The sequence below is a fragment of the Xenopus laevis genome, chromosome 9_10S, assembly GCF_017654675.1.
Source record: "Xenopus laevis strain J_2021 chromosome 9_10S, Xenopus_laevis_v10.1, whole genome shotgun sequence".
In the NCBI taxonomy this organism is placed as follows: domain Eukaryota; kingdom Metazoa; phylum Chordata; class Amphibia; order Anura; family Pipidae; genus Xenopus; species Xenopus laevis.
Genome location: NC_054388.1, coordinates 64,279,008 through 64,298,943, shown reverse-complemented (window position 1 = coordinate 64,298,943; position 19,936 = coordinate 64,279,008). Strand labels below are relative to the sequence as shown.

The 19,936-nt window shown below is 36.4% G+C and overlaps 1 protein-coding gene across 1 annotated transcript in view; it reads left to right on the top strand.

Moving 5' to 3' along the window:
• LOC121399054 (growth factor receptor-bound protein 14-like) overlaps positions 1 to 19,463 on the top strand; it is a 29,726-nt gene extending 10,263 nt beyond the window's left edge. Inside the window, exons 4-13 of the mRNA XM_041578859.1 lie at positions 608 to 682; positions 7,575 to 7,712; positions 8,805 to 8,915; positions 9,148 to 9,243; positions 10,809 to 10,886; positions 11,927 to 12,043; positions 12,135 to 12,204; positions 13,541 to 13,628; positions 15,782 to 15,875; positions 17,251 to 19,463. Of these exons, the coding sequence (XP_041434793.1) occupies positions 608 to 682; positions 7,575 to 7,712; positions 8,805 to 8,915; positions 9,148 to 9,243; positions 10,809 to 10,886; positions 11,927 to 12,043; positions 12,135 to 12,204; positions 13,541 to 13,628; positions 15,782 to 15,875; positions 17,251 to 17,397 (1,014 nt within the window). The 3' untranslated portion in view covers positions 17,398 to 19,463. The remainder of the gene's footprint in view (positions 1 to 607; positions 683 to 7,574; positions 7,713 to 8,804; positions 8,916 to 9,147; positions 9,244 to 10,808; positions 10,887 to 11,926; positions 12,044 to 12,134; positions 12,205 to 13,540; positions 13,629 to 15,781; positions 15,876 to 17,250) is intronic.
• The last annotated feature ends 473 nt before the right edge of the window (positions 19,464 to 19,936 follow it).

Genomic DNA, 19,936 nt, shown 5'->3' with positions numbered 1-19,936 from the left:
TGAGCCACCATTTCGTGATGGTCTCTGTGCTGCCTCAGAGATCACCTGACCAGAAATACTTCAACTCTAACTGTAACAGGAAGAAGTGTGGAAGCAAAAGACACAACTCTGTCTGTTAATTGGCTCATGTGACCTAACATGTATGGTTTGTTGGTATGTTTGTGAGTACAGTGAATCCTATGATCCCAGGGGGCGGCCCTTATTTTTTAAAATGGCAATTTTCTATTTATGATTACCCAATGGCACATACTACTAGAAAAGTATATTATTATGAAAATGGTTTATTTACATGAAGCAGGATTTTACATATGAGCTGTTTTATGCAATATCTTTTTATAGAGACCTACATTGTTTGGGGGGTATAGTTTTCCTTTAAGAAACAAAACTTGAAAACAGATGTTAAGGCCTCTAAGTGTCAATACAGTTTAATTTTATAAACATCCCCCTCTAGTCATAAAACAGAGCGACAGTATATGGATGAACTGGTCGTTCTGTTGATCAACCACAATTCCTGTTCTAAGAGCATTTGTTTTGGTAATTGTGACTGCTGTAAAAATCACTCACTGATAGTATTAACAGTTTAACATCTTCTCTCTTCTATTAACAGACCTTTTTTCCGGATTCAGTGGTGTCGTGTTCAAATGAAGTTCATGATGCAACAGCTTATAAAGATATGCTAAAGGTAAATACAGTATCCTGGTGCTACAGAATCTTATTTTCGTTAAGTCCATTTTCACAACGTCATAACTAATCTCTCTGATGATATATATGTCTGACATAATCCATGCTGCAAAAAGGAAAAAAACCTTTCTATTTGTTTTAGGCTTATGATTTCAGATTTCTATAGCTGGAGAAATAGTTCCAATACCAGCCGTAATCTGGAGCTTCATGTGCAAAAATTGTTCCCTTTAGGTTGTACTTAAGATTTTGTTAATGGTTCATAAATCAGCTTCTAGTCATGCAGAAGCACAATGGGAATAACAGAGATGTCATTGCACAAGGACCAAAGTCCTTAAGGTTTTTGGCCACATACTGAAATAGTCTATCATGCCCTGTTTCATACCAACCAAGCCATAATAGGACTGTCAGACCCAATGTGACTCCTGATAATCATATCCACATGTCAAAACTATTAGTTCACTTTAGTGCAACTTAAAGGTTAACTTTTGGTATGTTATAGAATGGGCAAGCCTAAGCAACTTTTCAATTGGTCTTGATTAATTATTTTCTTAATAGTTTTTTTAATTCTTCTAATATTTTTCCAGCTTTTAAATAGGGATCACTGATCCGATCTAAAAAAACAAATACTCTGTAAGGCTACATATTTTTTCATTACTCATCTGTCTATCCCATCCCTCTCCCATTCATAGTCCAGTCCCTTATCTAAATAAATGCATGGCTAGGTTAATTTGGTTAAATGCATGGCTAGGTCAATTTGGACACTGCAACTGCAAACTGGAGAGCTGCTGAATAAAAAGCTATATAACCCAAAAGCCACAAATAATAAAAAATGATTGCAAATTGTCTCAGATTATCACCCTCCAGATCATGCTAAAAGTTATTTCAAAGGTGAGCAACACTTTAATATAATATAAGGGTACCCTTATGAGTAGTGATGGGCGAATTTATTTGCCTGTCGTGAATTTGCGGCAAATTCCTGTGCATTCCTGTCGCCGTTTCACACTTTTTTTGACGTTTCGCGAATTTCGCTGGAAATTCGCAAATTTTTTGGTGAAACGCCCCAAATTCGCCCATCACTACTTATGAGCAATTTACTGTACTTTTTTTTTTTTTGCTTTTTCAGCATTAGCAGCTTAACACTGCTCTATCCTGGTAGCAGCCAGACAGAATGGCAAAAGATTTAGTTACTAAAGCTTGAGATACCTACATTGGAGAGCTGCTGTAGGGATAACAAATGAGTCAGGCATAATAAGATGTACATTATTTTGGAATAGTGGTTGTATTCTTGTGTTTGCTTAGTCATCTTACTAAACTCTGCTTTTTTCTGCTTTATTGATTTATTTGATTGTTCCTTACTTTTTTTCATTTGATTGCTTAATACACACTAAACTTGTTTGCTTTTACTTTGAGTATGTATTTGAAAAACAATTTAGTCTGTTGTGAGAGTCCTTTTGTGGGTATAAATACGTTTCCAACAACCAGTCTGTTTGAGGTCAAACAGATTGTGGTTCTTTCTAGAGCATAAGTGGAACTGTGCCTAACAAATTCTAGGTATGATAAGTCCAAAACCTTAAAGATTGCTTAGAGGAGGACAAATTGTACTTTGATATTATACATTGTCTCCAAATAACTAATAGAGAGTGGGTGATTGGCATGGGATTTGTTTGCAGCTCTTTGTTATTGCTTGTCATGAGAAGAAACTTGTATCTGTACAAATTGCTGCAGTGTGTGTAAACTACAGGTGTGTGTGTGAAACTGTATTGAAGGTCTATATAAGGTATAGGCATATATTCAGATTCAGTTTGATTACAGGTGGACTTGCATGGAGAACTGAGAAAGAAATTGGCAGATGGAATTCAATACAGACACATAAAATGTTTTGCATTATGGAATAGAACCAGAAAGTTATCAATAATCACTACCAGCAGTGACATGTAATACAGAATTTGGACTGTAAAAGAGGGGAAATATCTTCCTTCTGTTGACAAGACAAAACCAATTATGTACCTCTTTTCCATATCAGGTTTTTTGGGCATTTCACATGCAAAGCTTAATATACAGTGACTGACTGTGTCCCATGAAATGGAGGAATGACTCTATAACCAGGATATTACATATTAAAACCACTGATTGATAACATGCCATGTACCCCTTGAAACCACAAGTAAGATATTAGATACATGATTAGCTCCCTTCATAGAAATGGACATGCAATTAACTCTTCAGGGGGTTTATGTATGGTTTAAGGTTGTTACAAAATACACAGCAGCAGAAAAAGTATGTATAGTGTCCCTAAAATTGTTATGAATTTAAAGGGCCACTGGCCTTACAGTTAGGTTAGCATATGAGTACTAAAATCATTTTTATAACATTGTTGCTCCACCCAAATGCTGCTAGGACTAGAGCTACCAGCACTTTCCTCCATGTTATCAAGGGTAAAAGCATGATGGAAGCTGCCCTCCAGCAACCACAGAGATGGATTAATAGTACCTGCAAACAAACAGAGGAGCAGATATTGTGCTGTTTTATGCATTACATAATGTTTTGCCCTTTGGCAATGATTATATAAAGCAAAGAATTCAGAGAAAAGTGTAAACAGAGCAGGAGGATTCCCATGACTGACTTTGTCTGATAAACTTAAGTCTAAAGCAACTAGACTTATTGTAGTTTCTTTGAAAACCTTTCACTCATCCGAGCTGTTTCTTCAGTTCTCTGTGGTAGGGAATTCCCCAGCATTTAAACCCTTGAGGGTAGTAAAGTCATAGGCATGCAATCATTCACAGATGTGTGAAAGGTTGATCCAGGCACAATGGTCCCATGATCTTCATCGGGACAGGTGTTAATTTTTCAATGTACATGGAAGTCTCAATTGTTGTGAAACTGCCAGGGTAAGGATGTCAAAGCATTGTATGTGTGTGGTGTCGCAGGCCTCTTCTCTGTTTCCAGGATTATTTTTCCAGTGTGGCATAAATGGTCTCCTTCACACCTCTTTCAAGCCATCTCTCTTTTCTGTCCAAAATATGCACATTTTAGTCTGCAAAGGAGTGTCCTTTACATGAGTGTTATCCTGAGGAGTTATGCTAGGCCATTCTCTTACTTAGTGGTTGTTTTAATCTACCTAGTGTATATATTCAAAGACTCTTCACTACACTGGGTGTTGGGTCTTTTAGGTGTACCAACTTTTGTCTCAGCCTTTAGGTTAAGATGAAGTATAGTATCTGTTCTTGGGGCATAATCACCAGCAGGCGAAACCCACTGAGAGACTGGAGAGGAACTTTATCTAAACAGAGACTGAACAACTTTTAACACTAATGTGCTAGCGCCCTAGGTCTTGCAATTCTGAGGTGCCTAAACCTTGCAGGTATCCTCTTGGCATGGGTGGCAAAGGCAGAGCATATCTTCACTTCATGGCTCTCACTGTTTCACGGCAAATTTCGACTTTTTGCCACCGGCAAATAAATCAGAAAAAGTCCCATGAAAATTCGGCTGCATCAAAAAATTTTTGACGTGCATCAGAAAAGTCGCTCACGTCAAAACTGCTGCAAGTCAACACTATTTGGACGCCCATTGACTTTAACGCGGGAGTCAATTTCTCTAATTTTGTGAATTTTTTGCTGCGAATTGAAACGGGAGAAATTCATCCATCACTACAAATCATACAACACTGTTAGTAATGTTTGTCAGCGACAGTATCCATAAGCAGATTTATTTTACAAATTATTAAATACATAAGTGTATATGTAAGAATATTGTTGTACACTTGAAAATGGTTAAAGTACTAAATGTCATCACACCTTCTCTGCAGATAAGCTAAGCAAACAGGCTAGGCAGTGTCTGAAATATGAGTACAGTACATTATATAGAAACACAAACCATGGTGAGAGATAAGAATCATTAAGACAATATAGCCTGCCCAGTTTGCAACCCTTGAACTGTTCCATTCTGATTAGCTGCTTGTTATGGGTGTTTGTATTTATGTACTGTCTGCAAAAATGAATGGAGATGCCAGCTAATATCTGACCCACAGTAAATAACAGAGGAGCAAGGCACATAATCATGTTTTTTTTTCGTATGTGAACTGTATTTTTGATTACTTGCTTTTGTACTGGAATTGAATGTACTATGTAGCTGGACTGCAAGGCTAGATGTTATCTAGACTGTCAATCTTTCTTGTGTTTTTTTTTATACTGTGGTTTTTAATCTATTGATTCATGTTTCTTCTGTAGGCTGGTGACACACGGGGGGATTAGTCACCAAACTATAAATCTTCGCTACTGCAGGTGATGAATCTCCCTGAAATGCCTTCCCATCGTTAAGAATGTGAATCACCAGTGTAATGGCATTCCTGTTGCTTCATTTTCTGAAATCGCCTTAAGTTTACTTGTGAGGCGAATGCCATTTCACCGGCAATTCATATTCTTGGCGGGGGTAAAGCATTTTAGGGGAAGATGAGTCGCCCACAGTAGTGATGATTTATGGCTTGACGATTAATCTCCCCATGTGTCACCAGCCTTTTATGAGGTAGTTGACCTTTAGGCAGTGCTTGAATTGGGATTGGCCCTGCCCACAAATATAAGCCACACTCACCATTATTATAAGCCTCGTCCACCAATACTTTCTGGTTATGGCTGCTTTAATTCAAAACCATTTCGTATTTTCCATGTTTATTAACAACCCAACAACTTAGTTTAACAGCAATCAACAGGTCCCATTAACACCATCACTAACCTGGCACAATGGCACTAACATGGCACAATTGCAATTTCATGTATAAATACCCCCAGAATTCATAGCATAATGGCAATTTCACTTATAAATACCCCCAGAATTCATAGCATAATGGCAATTTCACTTATAAATATCCCCAGAATTCATAGCATAATGGCATTTTCACTTATAAATACCCCCCAAATTCATAGCACAACAGCAATTTCACTTATAAATACCCCTAGAATTCATAGCACAATGGCAATTTCACTTATAAATACCCTCAGAATTCATAGCATAATGACAATTTCACTTATAAATACCCCCAGAATTCATAGCATAATGGCAATTTCACTTATAAATACCCCCAGAATTCATAGCACAATAGCAAACACTGGCATTTTAGCTGTTGCTGAACCACAACTCCCATAATCTCCTCCAAGCACAATGGGATGATGGGTGTGAGTGAGGCTGATACTCTTTCTACTCACACCCAACAACACCCATCAGAGGTGAGCTGCATAAAGCCATTGCCGCTGGGAGCCCGTACTGGGACAGGGGAACTTGCTCCTTAGTGTAACAGTTAGCTACATGCTTCATGGTTTAACCCTTCCAGCCACAGATGATATTCACACTCTCTTTGTATTAAATGGCAGCATTATTTTAAAAATGTTTGCTGTTTTACTTTAGGGGCATTCCCGGGGGGGGGGGGGTAATTATTTTACCTATGAAAAATATACATTTTTTTTAGGACAAGTACAACTAATTTCATGAAGTACAATTTATTCTGAATATTCCAGTACCCAGTGCTTAAAATGGGATTAAAAAGATAACTGTTAAAATAAGGAGCAAGTTAGGGCTTCCCCTGTCCCAGTACAGGCTTCCAGTGGCAATCGCTTCATGCAGCTCCCCTCTCCCTGTGCTATCACCCACCCTAATTTCTACCGATCTCCCCCTCACCCACAGCATATATCTGACCTGGCTCCTTCTAAATTGCTTGTGTCCCGGAATTCCTCATTCTTTGCTTCTTTCGGCCCACGTAGCTGGTTAACAAAATACTCTTCCTCCTGGTCCCCTCCTCTCTTCACCTCTGCTGCTGCGTATTCCAGGCATGCTTAACCCTTGCCTCATCCGTCCCTGAGAAAGATGCTCACTGCTTCCAGGCTGTGGCTGCTGTTGATTGCAGGACATTTGAACAGCCAGGCAGAGCAGGTGCAGGTACTCATGCAGTCTAATCTTTAAAGGAATGCAGACTTTACCAGTGCTACCGAAACCAAGGAAAAAACCCTCTCCAGTATGCTAACACATGCCATCCCGCCAGAGGGGATGCAATTTAGTGATAAAAAAGAAGTGGCAGGATGCCATCCCACCGCATCCCGCCCCAATTCCAACACTGCCTTTAGGCAAACAGATGAATGTACAATTTTAAGCAACTTTTTAAATAATCTTGATTTTTATTCTTAAAGCTTTTAAGATATTCACCTTCTAATTTTCCTAGCTTTCAAAGGGGGCTGTCACTGACCCCGGAAGCCAAAATACTATTGTTCTGTGAGACTACAATGTTATTGTTATTTATTGTTCTTCTATTCAGGCTTTTCCTATTCTTATTCCAGGTTCTTATTCATGCCATTGCATGGTTGTTAGGGTAACTTGGGCCCTATCAACAAGCTACTGAAATTCCAAACTAGAGAGCTGCTGATCAAATAGCTAAATAATTAAAAAAAACACAATAATTAAAAAAGACCAATTGCAAATTGTCTTAGAATATCACTCTCTACATCAAAAAATAATTTTGAGATTAACAACACCCCTGTAACCAAATGTTGTTGAACTACAAGGATATGAATTCTTCAGTATATTATAAAGGATAAAAGTATCATATGAGCTGTAGATCATCAACCATAGAGATGGATTCTAAAACCAATTTTTCACTATAAAAATATCTTTTGAGTCTTCCAGGGCCAATGGCCCCATTAATGCAAGGCTGTCTATAAATGGCAATCTTGCATGCTCTGTTTAAACGTATAGCAGTGCTTATACATCCATCTTATGTTTTATTATAACACATAATTAGCAGGAAAGAAAATGCAGAATTACAGAAGAGCTGTTTGAAAGTATTCTTTTTGGAAAAATCTGTTGCAGTTATAATGTTATTCATTTTCTGTTTTTCATTATGTTAATGACAGGTGTTCCTAAGCACAAATGCCTGTCCTGAAGTTCACAGCTACTTATACATGACTGAAAAAGGAAAAAAGTCATGGAGAAAAGTGTTTTTTGTTTTGCGACGCTCTGGGTTGTATTTTTCTACAAAAGGCACATCAAAGGTACTAGAAACCAATTTGAAACCTTGTATTCAGATTTTTGGATCCAGTTTAGCCTTTGTTCTGAGCAATTACTGTACTGGCCATATACTAAAAGATTCATTTGACTGACAAAGCAGATCTGGGCCTGATTTTGCCACCCACAAACTGGTCTAGGGACCAACAATCTGTCCAACTTTTGAGCAGATACTGGTTAGGTAAGTGAGACTGTGAGGCTCATAAGCTTCCAACTTAGTCTGGAAAGACTATGTCAGCAACTTTTAAATCCCAATTCAATTGTCTTTGTGATGCATTTTTATTGTGGTGATGATAATTACAATTATGGTAACCCTAACTATTTATTAATATGCTGTACTTTTGCATCAGTTGCACATACTGTAGCTTTTTCAGTGATACATCCTGGCACAAGGCACAGAGCACAGCACAGCACTGTCAGGCATAAAGGTGCCATGTACATAACAACTGCCATAAAATAGAGGTAAAGGCTTTTGTGCTCCTTAGCACTCCCTGGCTTTCATGTTATAGATGACATGTAAGCAAAGGCTGTACCAGGTAACATAGGCTGCCCAGCTCCCTTACTGTATGCATCATATAATGGCTTAGAAAGCACACACCCAAAACAGGAGGAGGTGCAGATCCACAGGAGGTCACCCATTAAATGGTTACAATAATAATCAACATATAATCAAAAGGGAGACTGCACACTCCAATATAGCAATACAATGTTTATTAATAGAAAAAAGTTATATAGCCAAAAGCAAGCCCAACAAGTTTCAACCCATAGGCGGTCTTCATCAGGGTCTACAAAATAAAGGCAGGCCTGCCTGGATCTAGATTGAGAGTGCTTCACACAAAGTGGAGCAAAGCACTTTGCATTTCATAATAAGGAAAGAAGCACAGTGAAGAAATTTCCAGGGTTGAAAAATAAATGAGAAAAACGTAAAGCCAAAATTTACATTGTAAGTTAGTGTCTCACATGAAGGAGCACCATAAGACATATTTTAATATATTAAATAACTATTTATATATTATATATAAATACTTGCTGTATCAAATATCAACAGGATTTTGAACTTTATTTTGATTTCAATTTAGGATCCGAGACATCTACAGTTTTTCACAGATTTTCACCAAAGTGAAGTATATATGTTACTCTCAGGGAAAAGGCTCTATGGAGCACAAACAGACTATGGATTTTGCCTTAAGGTACATTTTCTTCTATTGTATATTGGAAGCAATGCCTTTTTTTGTAAGTCTTTATATACTTTTTGAGAGGTAGAAGCAATGCATTTTCTTTATCTAGAACAGGCTTTGTTCAGAAACTGGCTGTGTGGATTGATGTTTTTCCTGTTTTACATAGGAGAATTTTAGTTGATTTTATTTCAACAGGTATTGCCTTCAAGATATGCATTAATCAAAATGTGCTGTGGCCTTCTAGCCTAACAAGACAGGAGGTTCCAAGGAGCTGAAATTGTTTTGTGCAGACAATGAAGAGAGTAAAATCTGCTGGGTGACAGCAATTAGATTGTTCAAGGTAACGTTTTTCTGTAGTTTATTTCAAAATTGCCTTTTCCTGTAAATGATGCCCTCAATAAAAGTTGCAGACACTAGGGTGATTTACAAATTGGTGTAGTAAACGTTTATGTGCTGCAGAGTACTTGTATCAATGCAAGATAAATATATACATGAATTGCCTCCACACAACAAAATAACAGAAATATTGGAATGAGTCCATATAAATCTTGGCTCTTATACATTTCTGCAATTCAGCCACATACAATAGAGATAAGAGTCCCTATTTTGGATCTTATTCTATTTTGTATAGAGAATTTTACTCTAATTTTGAATACAATGGTGCAAACAGTTCAATCTGATTGGCTTCAAACAACGCAGTTCAACTCACTCTGGCAGAAAGTAGACTTCAAAGAATGATTATGAGTTTAGTCTGCAAGTTTAAAGGGATTTACATTCATTTACTAAATAACATAAACTATGACCACCCATTCCTCACGTCTTTGATTCTAATTGAAATTTAAATGCTGATAAAGGTGAATTGTAGTTCAAAATGATTAAATTACTATTACAGGCCAAAATCTGCATGTACCCATACTTCTGATTTAAGTGGTAGCTATCACCCTTGAGTTACTTCCCTATCTGAGCTGCTAGTTTACATAGCCCACTTTATGGGTGGGGTAAATAATAATGAGATAAACAGTTGAACGACTTGTAGCTGATGTTACTTAAGGTGTATCTGCCTGTAAATTTAGGAGCCAAGTATGTGTGTATCCCAAAAGTGCATTGGGTTGTTGTAGGCTGCAGCTTCATTTGGGAAAACAATTAAAGGGTAACAGGTGCCATTAATTTTGGTGAACCACCTATTATTAATTAGACCGTGAGAGTCCCCACTGTCACTGCCTTCAGTTTTCATTTGACATCAACTGGCCAGTTGCTTTAATTACTCTGACTAATCAGATTCATGGACAGTGATTAGGTAAAATACAACTTTTATTTCTAGAACACCCATATGTCAGAAATAAGACAAGGTGTCAATTTTAATATTAAAAATATGCTATATAAGTGTGCCATTCCAAAAACAGTATTATGCCAAAGTGGAGTGGACCAGAGAGGACCTGAATGATATGCAAATTAGGGGGCAGGATCAAGGGGATGCCTTCCCTAACATAATGAATACAGTGCTGCTGAATGGAATGCACTTTTCATAGTGGGATTGCAGATCTCACTGCTGAGCTCACCCACTGGGCAGGTGCAAGGGTGCTCAGCCCTATTTATGATAACTGGTCCCTTGTATGTTTTCCACTATTCTTGTAGATTTTTCCTGCTTGGCTTTTTAAAATGGCTGCTTATTGTAGAAAATGTGAACTGATGTGAATAATAAATAACTCATGGTTATTCTATGACTGGCTGTAAATAGATTTTAAATCCCTATTAATCCCTGCAACTTTTGTGGCTCAACACAGAATAAGCAAGAGTGAGCAATTTTCTCTATGGAAGTTTGTTTATGTTAGGAAAGGTTATAATTATTATGAAAAAGTTATACTGTAAGATACAGAAATAAAATATCTGTATTTTGATTTACAGCATGGAATGCAGATTTACCAAAATTACCTCAAACCTCAACAACAGAGCGATTCAAGCAGAACGTGTTTCTCATCTACAGTATGTACAGTATGTTCCAGTGTTTTAATTGATAACCAGTGTACAAGGAATATTATTGGATGAGTGCATTTGATTAGCATTATTTATTTACTTGGTTTAAAACATAATGGCACAGTCACAGTTTTAAAGCATTTATTTAGACCAAAAACCATATAGAATAATATTACCTAATTAGGTTACAAAATAGTAAATATATATATTTGGTGTATTTCATTCAAAACATTTAAATTCATGTGTTTTTAAGATGCAACTAATGTAAGATTCTGTAGCTGATTAACCAAATATCAGATACTTTTGCAAGATTTAGGGGCCTACTTATTCAAATTTGAGATTTGCAGCAAAAAGTAACAATTATTAAATTTAGTGAATCCTAATTTCTGAGATTTATCGATCAAAAAATCTCTAAAATTTAAATACACTGTAACTACAATAGATACAATAGAACTTCAATATATTTTTTTTTGTTTTGTTGAAATTGAAAAAATAAATGGAATACATTTACATGATTGAAGGTTTTTTGTAAATATGCTAGCAATTGAGTGCTGATTCTCATTGTGAGCTACTTGGGGAGGCATATTTATGAAAATCAAATTTATTAATTCGAAGGTGTTAAAAGAAAAACTTACCAACCTCGAATGTCCACTGATTTATATAAAAAAAACCTTGAATCTTGGAAAATATTTGACTGTAGCAAATAACATTTACTGTCAGTTTTTAGACACCATGTTTTTACATTTAATTTGTTTGCTCTTAATGAGTATTGAACATTCAACTCGATTTTGAATTTGTTATTTTAAGCACAATAAAACTCAAGTGTTCAAGTGATTGAAGTGTTAATCAATCTGCCCCATAATTGATCGCTAGTTCTCAAACATTTATGTTTTAAATCCAAATTACTTTGTACCTAAATTACATCTGGAGTACACAATACATTGTAACTACAGTCTGCCTCATTCTTGATCCCTTGATATACAGTACTTTGTATTGCTATAGCTGAATACAACCGAACGAGATTTTAACTGGTTATTTGCTGTTTATAGAGAAGCATATCAGAGAATTCGCTGGTGGCAATGGATTTCTCAGGACATAAAAGCAGAGTTATTAATAACCCAACAGAAGCCCTTTCCATAGCCCTTCAAGAAGGATTGTTATGGCGGGTTAGTAATCTTTCAGTTTAGATGTGATAGATTTCTTATTCTAATGTTTGCAGTTGGAACAAGATAATGATATTGTTTTATTCTTGAACAGAGGAAAAGCAGTGGGCGAATCAGTTGTCATTGGACTCCTACCTCATCTCAGAATTCCTCAAAGAATATAGGTATTTAAAAAGTATATTTAAAGGGATATTTAAAGTGATACTGTTGCAGGAAAATATGTTTTTTTAAAACCACATCAGTTAGTAAGGCTTCTACAGCAGACTTCTGCACTTAAATACATTTTTTTTTAAAACACGTCGATTTTTTTACATGTAATTTTGAATTTTGGCATGGGGCTAAACAGATTGTCAGTTTCCCAGGTGCCCTCGGGTCATATGACTTGTGCTCTGATAAACTTCAGTCACTCTTTACTGCTAAACTGCAAGCTGGAGTGAAATCACCCCCTCTCCATTCCCTCACCAGCAGTCCATCAGCAGCCCATCAACAGAACAATGGGCAACTAAACAGACAGCAGATACCTGACACCTCTGCTTAAGGATTTCTCATGTCTACCACAAGGTGGGGCTAGGGGGTACAACCTAGGTTGATGTAAAATACAATGGTAAGGGGAGAACCAATAGCTGTCGCAAAGCAGTTCCATCCTGAAGTGCTGGCTCTTTCTCAAAGCTCAGAATCAGGCACAATTGCCTCCACACCAAATACAGCTATAAAAAATGTGTTGCTTAAAGAAGTATTTTTAAATGCAGGAGTGAATTATTTGCAATGTAAACAGTATAATTTAGAAATAAAAAGTAAACCATAAAAATCACAACAGAATTCTTTATGATATTTGATGGTAAATTGCCCAGCTTGTACACAGCAGCAAATTCTTTAAATGCAGGGTACACTTGAGGAGTTTTACTGCAAGTCAGCATTGCAAGGTATTTTAAAAAAACGACTGAATGCTATATTTTATAACTTATGTTTAATATATACATTTCATATGTATTGGATTTTATATGTATAATACACGGTAGATGTTGCAGATGTTCAGTAGTCGAAGAACTATTTGATCTCTGCTTTTCTGAAGATGCATTTTGCCCATAAAATGTTGAACTGCTTTGGAACATATATAGACTTACAGTAATTCTGTATTATTTAGCATAACTAAAGAAGTTAATGAAAAACACACCTAGACATGAAAAATTGCATGTAAAAATAACTTGGGTAAACATTCCTTTAGTTCAGTTCATCCACCTTGCCAGTATGTGCCAGCAATGAGTGCTTTACCATGATTTTCAGCTGACAAATGCCATCTGTGGCACATATACTGTTTTTTTATAGAATGGTCACAGGTACAACCTGTCACAGCTGTCCAGTATGATCAATCACTCACTTTTTAGGGTTTCCCTTCAATGAATGTTTTGGGGCTGATGCATTATATAAATAATGGCACTACATATAAATGATTTGTTATTGTACCTCTAAAATAGATAAATGAACTGTTCTGCATTTCAGCTCTACATATATCACAGCCTTGGTTCCATCATCAACTGTCTAGAGAAGAAGCTCAGAAACTGATTTTTCAACAAGGGCTTGTAGATGGGTAAGTAACAGTGAGCAACATTAGCCAACATACAACATTTTGCTAAATAAAATAGATTTCATAATTTCATTTGCACTCAAACCTCTAGTCTCTAGAACTTGGCTGATAGTAGTATATAGTATGATTAAGTCAAGGCAACTGGACTTTTAGAGTATTCTTGAAAAGATGTCACCATTCATATTGCTACTCATTTTGGGAAGACTACCCCGAAATTGGTACGGCAATATGAGAAGATGGGCAGAAAACTTGCAGATTACAGGAACCATCTACTGTATGTTTTAACCTACAGTGTGGTGAAATGTTTTCAAGAAACCTCTCACATGTCCATTTGCCTTGACTTTATTCTGCTAGATACTGTATATCATAAACTGGATGAATAAGAATCTTTATAGCCAACTTGGCTGATTGCACCTTTGAATAGAAATACACTGGCACTCAAGGCAACTTCAATGCAGGGTTACCCCTTGCTGGTTTATTAGGTGTGAACGTGTAATGTTTCGGGGCGAACCCCTTCATCATAAGATTTACTGAAGGATGCCATACTCCTAACACTGTGCACCAGTGGTTCCCATTACAATAAGTTTCAGGAGTGTGCTCTGCCTCACCTTCCTTCACCTGATTGCACCTTTGACAGTAACATTCTTCTACTTAATAGGTACTAAGTAGGCTCTATTGTTCTTGTGGACTATGGATTGCAACTATAAATTTTGGTGGCCTTTTTACACTCGGCACTCAGAGGAATCCACAGGGCCAAAAATCAGTTAAAAATGTTTTTAATTGGTCAAAGTTAAAAATGTACATACATCTCCTAGAGCCCATGAGACCTTTTTACGAAACCTCATTGTCATCTACAAAATGCTACAGTTTGTGAAATTTGTGAAAATGCATTGAGTCTATGGGCGTCAATTTTTTTTGACAAGCAACAATTTATATAATCTATAGCCTTCATTGGGCTCGGTGAAAAAATTTCACTCATCATTAATTAGCAATGAAATCTTATTTACATAAGATTTGAGACAGCACATGCAGTTGGAACTAATGATTCAGAGCACCCATTTGGACTAAATGTTAGCCATTCTTTGCTGTGATTTTTATTCTACCACAAATCTGTCTTCAGCTGATCATATAATACTGTGCATTTGTGGCTAGAACTTTGTAACTCCGACTCCCAACATACACATATATTTTCATAATTCATTTATAAAAATATTGCTTTGTGTTTAATACCATATCCATGTTTAAACTACTATTTCTGGCATGATCATTATGGTCTAAAATTAATCCCAACACCTCTATCAGGTATCATTCATATAAATATTGTCTGTTGGCATAAAGTGTGCATGACGGTTTTCTTGTCTGGTTTATACTTTAGTAGCAAACCGGCATAGGCTGGACAGTGTGAGTTTTGGGAATTCTTTTTTTTTTTGTCATATTAAACTTAAAAATTCCATAAATATTTCCAAGTGCATACACTAGCTGAACAAAAATGTAGTTAAACATTTAGTAAATTTAGATTAAACATATGCTAATCCAATTAATCTTGATGTTCCTAATACTCAAATAAAAGCTATTTTATTGTAATAGAAAAAAAGCCCAGTAAATTTAATTTACTGGAAAGAGATCAGAAGTGATCAGATTTGTGCATTTATAAATGATTAGTACCTTGGAGCCTGCTTTACATACTGTATTTTACCAGATAAAACTCTCAGGGTGTATAAAAAGTAATAGGATGTTAATGACTATATTTAAATTTTGCTCCAGTTATTTGCCTGAATGGACAGAATGAATCTTAGGGTATATTTATCAAAAAGTGAAGTTAGAGATCACCACAGTCCACTAGTGAAACACCGTCTCTCTACATTCACTTCTATGGGATTTTTAAAGGGCATTTATCAAAGGGTGAACTTTCCCTTTCACCCTCTGATAAATGTGCCTTTAAAAATCCCAAAGAAATGAATGGAAAGAGGTGGTGTTTCACTCTAGCAGACTGTGGTTAAATCTAACTTCGCTTCTTGATAAATTTACCCCTTAGATTTTAGATGATGTTTCTACAATTGCTTAAAAAATGGTGGTTTTTTTTTGTCACTAGTAGTCCTTTAAACTAAAAACTGAATTGGAATTATAGCTAAAAATGAATGCATTTTCTTTTTCAGAGTATTTGTTTTACGAGATAGTCAAAGTACCCACAAGGCATTTGTCTTGTCCATGTGCCATGGGCAAAAAGTAAAACACTTCCAAATTGTTCCTGTAAGTATATTTAATTTTTTATTATATAATTTATAAATAAAAAAAATATTATATTGACATTAAGGGGGACATTTATTAAAGCTAGATTTTTTTCTCATTTTTGTTAAAAAAATTAAAGTAAACTCCTTTCTTTTACTAAAAAATCAGAACACAAAAGAATGTGTGAAAAAAGTCACAACCAGTGGCGTAACTACTCGCTAGGCAGGCCCTGGTACAGGATGGGCACCAGGGCCCCCCTATCCGGCCCTCCCCCCTATAATTTGTGCGGCAGATTTTTTTTTTCCGAATGCACACTGCCTAGTCTTTAACAGATGAGGAGTGCCAAGAATCAACAACTTTAGACTGCACTTGCTGGGTGGAAGGTGCTGAAGTTTATGAAGTAGGAGGCCTCAGAAGGAGGAGACAATCCAAAAGTTAGGAATAGCAAGTGTTAGGATAGATCCTGTCATAGGTCACGCTAGGAGTTTGAGTAAGGCTGAGGGTACCTGTAGTTAGCAGAACAGCCAAAGAAGAGCAGATGGGCTTCAACAAGGCGAAATTGAGGCATAATAGCAGAAAGGAGGTTAGGCAGCAAGATGTGAGGGCCAGGGTTGTGAAGCATTATCAATATGGAAGTTAAAATCCCCACGGAACATTGCAGGGGAATAAAGAGAGCCAGGTGTTGAAGTCAGAAAGGAAGGTATCAAAGGAGGAGGCTGATGGGGGGGGGTCCGTAAATGACAGCTACCCTTATAGAAAAAGGGTGGAAGATCTGAAAAGCATGCACCTCATAAGAGTTGAATGAGAAGGCTGGAGAAATAGGAATAGGTTTGAACCGATAGCAAGCAGAGAGGAGAATTCCAACTCCCCCACTGCATACAATGGTTTGGGTGGTGTGAGAGAAAGAGATACTATCATGAGAAGCCTCAACAGTGGTATCATTCTTTGAAAGCTAGGTTTACGTTAGTGCCAGAAGACTAAATGATTTAGAGCAAAAAAAGATCATGGATAAATGTGAATTTGTTAGTTAACTGGACTTGTTAGATTAAATAGTCTGTAGTTAGTTTTGGTCTAGGGTACAGGTATGGGATCTATTACCTGGAATGCTTGAGACCTGAATTTTTCAACATGGATTTATGCAGCTTTTTTACCATCAGGTACAAGTTACAGGTTTTTTTTGTTAACAGTACTAAATAAATGCAATGGAAAGTCCCCTTCCTGTATTTCAGAGATTTCTGAATAATGGCTTTTCTGCACAATAGATCATATAGCATTAATATTTAGAATAATGAAAACAATATTCTGAACAGTAGCTAGTATATTTAATGGTTAGTAAACTGTGGCAAGGTCTGCTCTTGTAGTCACATTTGCCTTCACTCCATGTTTTTACTTCTAGGTAGAAGAAGACGGAGATCAGTTCTTCACATTAGATAATGGCCAGACAAAATTTACAGATCTTGTTCAGCTTGTGGAGTTTTACAAACTCAACAGAGGGACACTGCCTTGCAAACTTAAGCACTACTGTACAAAAATGACAGTCTGAATGTATTTCATTGTGTATGATGTAAAGATTATGTAGCAAGTAAATCACATAACTCCTCTACTTTCTTACAGATGCCATTTTTAAGGTTATTATTGAGCAATACTTGTAGAACTGGACTAAACACACTTGTGTGGGGTATTATAAGCCTTGTCTTTGTTATTAAATGAGTACATGTAAAGTATTTTGAAATAGTTTCTTTTTATTTATTTTTTAGATGCACCACATCCAGGGGTCTAGTATAGATTTAGACAAAATCCCAAAATGCTCAGTAATCTTCCTATGTTAAATAACAGCAGGAAGACTGATGTAGCACTTGTAGGCAGGATTATCAGATGGAAATGTTGGAACTATGTTGGAGAGAGGGGAAATGCAATGTGAATGGTTATGCAAGACTTACATTTGTCACTGACTAGGGATGAGAAATTTGCTTTATTTGTGCAAATCCATGCTAGATTTTAAACATTTTGTGCATTTTGTTTCACTGGAAGAAAAAAACATTATTTATTATGGGAAAAAACAATGGCATTATTATAGTTACTATATGCTTTTTGTTTCCCCTGGAAAAAAATATGCATTTTTTTGTGCAGGGAAAAAAAGCTTTCCAGGGCCTGCGGCATCATTGAAATATGAAATAATTCTCCAATGAGAATAATGTAATTCTAGCTCCATGTTCTTTTTTCTTGCATTTTGAATGGGAAACATTAAGCACAGTTAACAAGCACTGACCAAGTCTTCTTCCCCATGTTTAATTCCAGAGTAATATAATGAAATACAAAATGGCACAATCATCTCTGTATGTATAACATAGTGTTGGGAATCAGAATTTGATTCCCAACTGGTTGATTCTCTTACATCTGTAATTGAGTTTATGGTTACTAGAATTCTCATAGGTCAATTTGTTTCCATGTGTAATTATGTTTTTCCTCAACTAGAGAGCCAGTGGGACACCTTTTTGATGGGTTTAGTGTCTCTTTAAGGGGCTGGATTTTCATAAATCAATAGTCGGGTATGGTTGGGAGATCAATTTAAGAAATTGCTAGTGAATCTTTTGACTTGGTCACAATTTCATGCATCAATACCTTTTTTTAACCATTGTGCAACAGTTGTGTGTTTAAGAAAAAAAAAGGCTCACCAGGTTTTTAGGTGGTGAGTATTTATAGAAAACACTATTGTGGGGGGAAAATCAGCATTAGTCCCATAGTGTAGATGGCATGGAGAAAGGTCAGTGACACACTGGACAATTTCAGCCATTGTCTTAATATTCCCCTAAATTGACAATGACAATTAAATTCCCACTGCTGCATTTTAAGGCAAGGATTAAATGACATGAGTCTTAGAAACAATTTCCAAGCAAACATTGAAGACAACAATAGAGAGCAATTTCTGGAACTTATGAATCTACGCCTCTGGGATGTTAAAAACAGGCAAAATGCCCAAAATTTTGCAGTGGAAAAAAAACTACACAAACACTGGGCTTTTAGCAATATATGGGAGACATTACATGCCTGTGGAAGAATATAGAAAATGTCTTAGATGTTTATCTCTATCCGTAAACCAGTTACCTCCCATCCCAGATACGTTCTGTTTCAGTAATTACTGTATGTGTCAGGAATCTATATAATCATGGCACACATTGGATGCACTGTAACAATTTTAAAAAATGAAGAAAAATGAATGACTATATTGTATAATTGAACTCGCTCACTCTTTATGAATTTTTTTCATGTTTTTTCATCACAAATATCAAATTTGACAGAGAAATATCAATTGTTGTGACTATATAAAATTAAATGACCTAGTAATTAAGAAAGATAAGCACTTCACAGAACATATTTTCTCTGGTGTTTAACTCAGCTAAATATTTCTATTGTTGGACATGTGGGGTGTTGGCTCAGTTTTGGTATTCTGTAACCTAAATATGATTTTAAAGAAATAAGGGGGAATGTAATTAAAGTAGCAAGCCTTGTTTAAAATAGTTATTTTTGCGAATGTTTAGCACTACTCTCAATGTGAATTCATTTGCTGGCAGATATTACATTGCTCATTATCGCTAAGCAAAAGTTAGCATTAACACCTGGGGGCAGATTTACAAAGCTCGAGTGAAGGATTCGAATTAAAAAAACTTCGAATTTCGAAGTGTTTTTTGGGCTACTTCGACCATCGAAAGGGCTACTTCGACCTTCGACTACTACTTCGACTTCGAATCGAACGATTCGAACTAAAAATCGTTCGACTATTCGACCATTCGATAGTCGAAGTACTTTCTCTTTAAGAAAAACTTCGACCCCCTACTTCGGCAGCTAAAAGCTACCAAAGTCAATGTTAGCCTATGGGGAAGGTCCCCATAGGCTTGTCTGTGATTTTTTGATCGAAGGATATTCCTTCGATCATTGTATTAAAATCCTTAGAATCGTTCGATTCGAAGGATTTAATCGTTCGATCGAACGAATAATTCTTCGATCGTTCGATCGCAGGATATGCGCTAAATCGTTCGATATTCGAAGTCGAATGATTTTAGTTCCTAGTCGAATATCGAGGG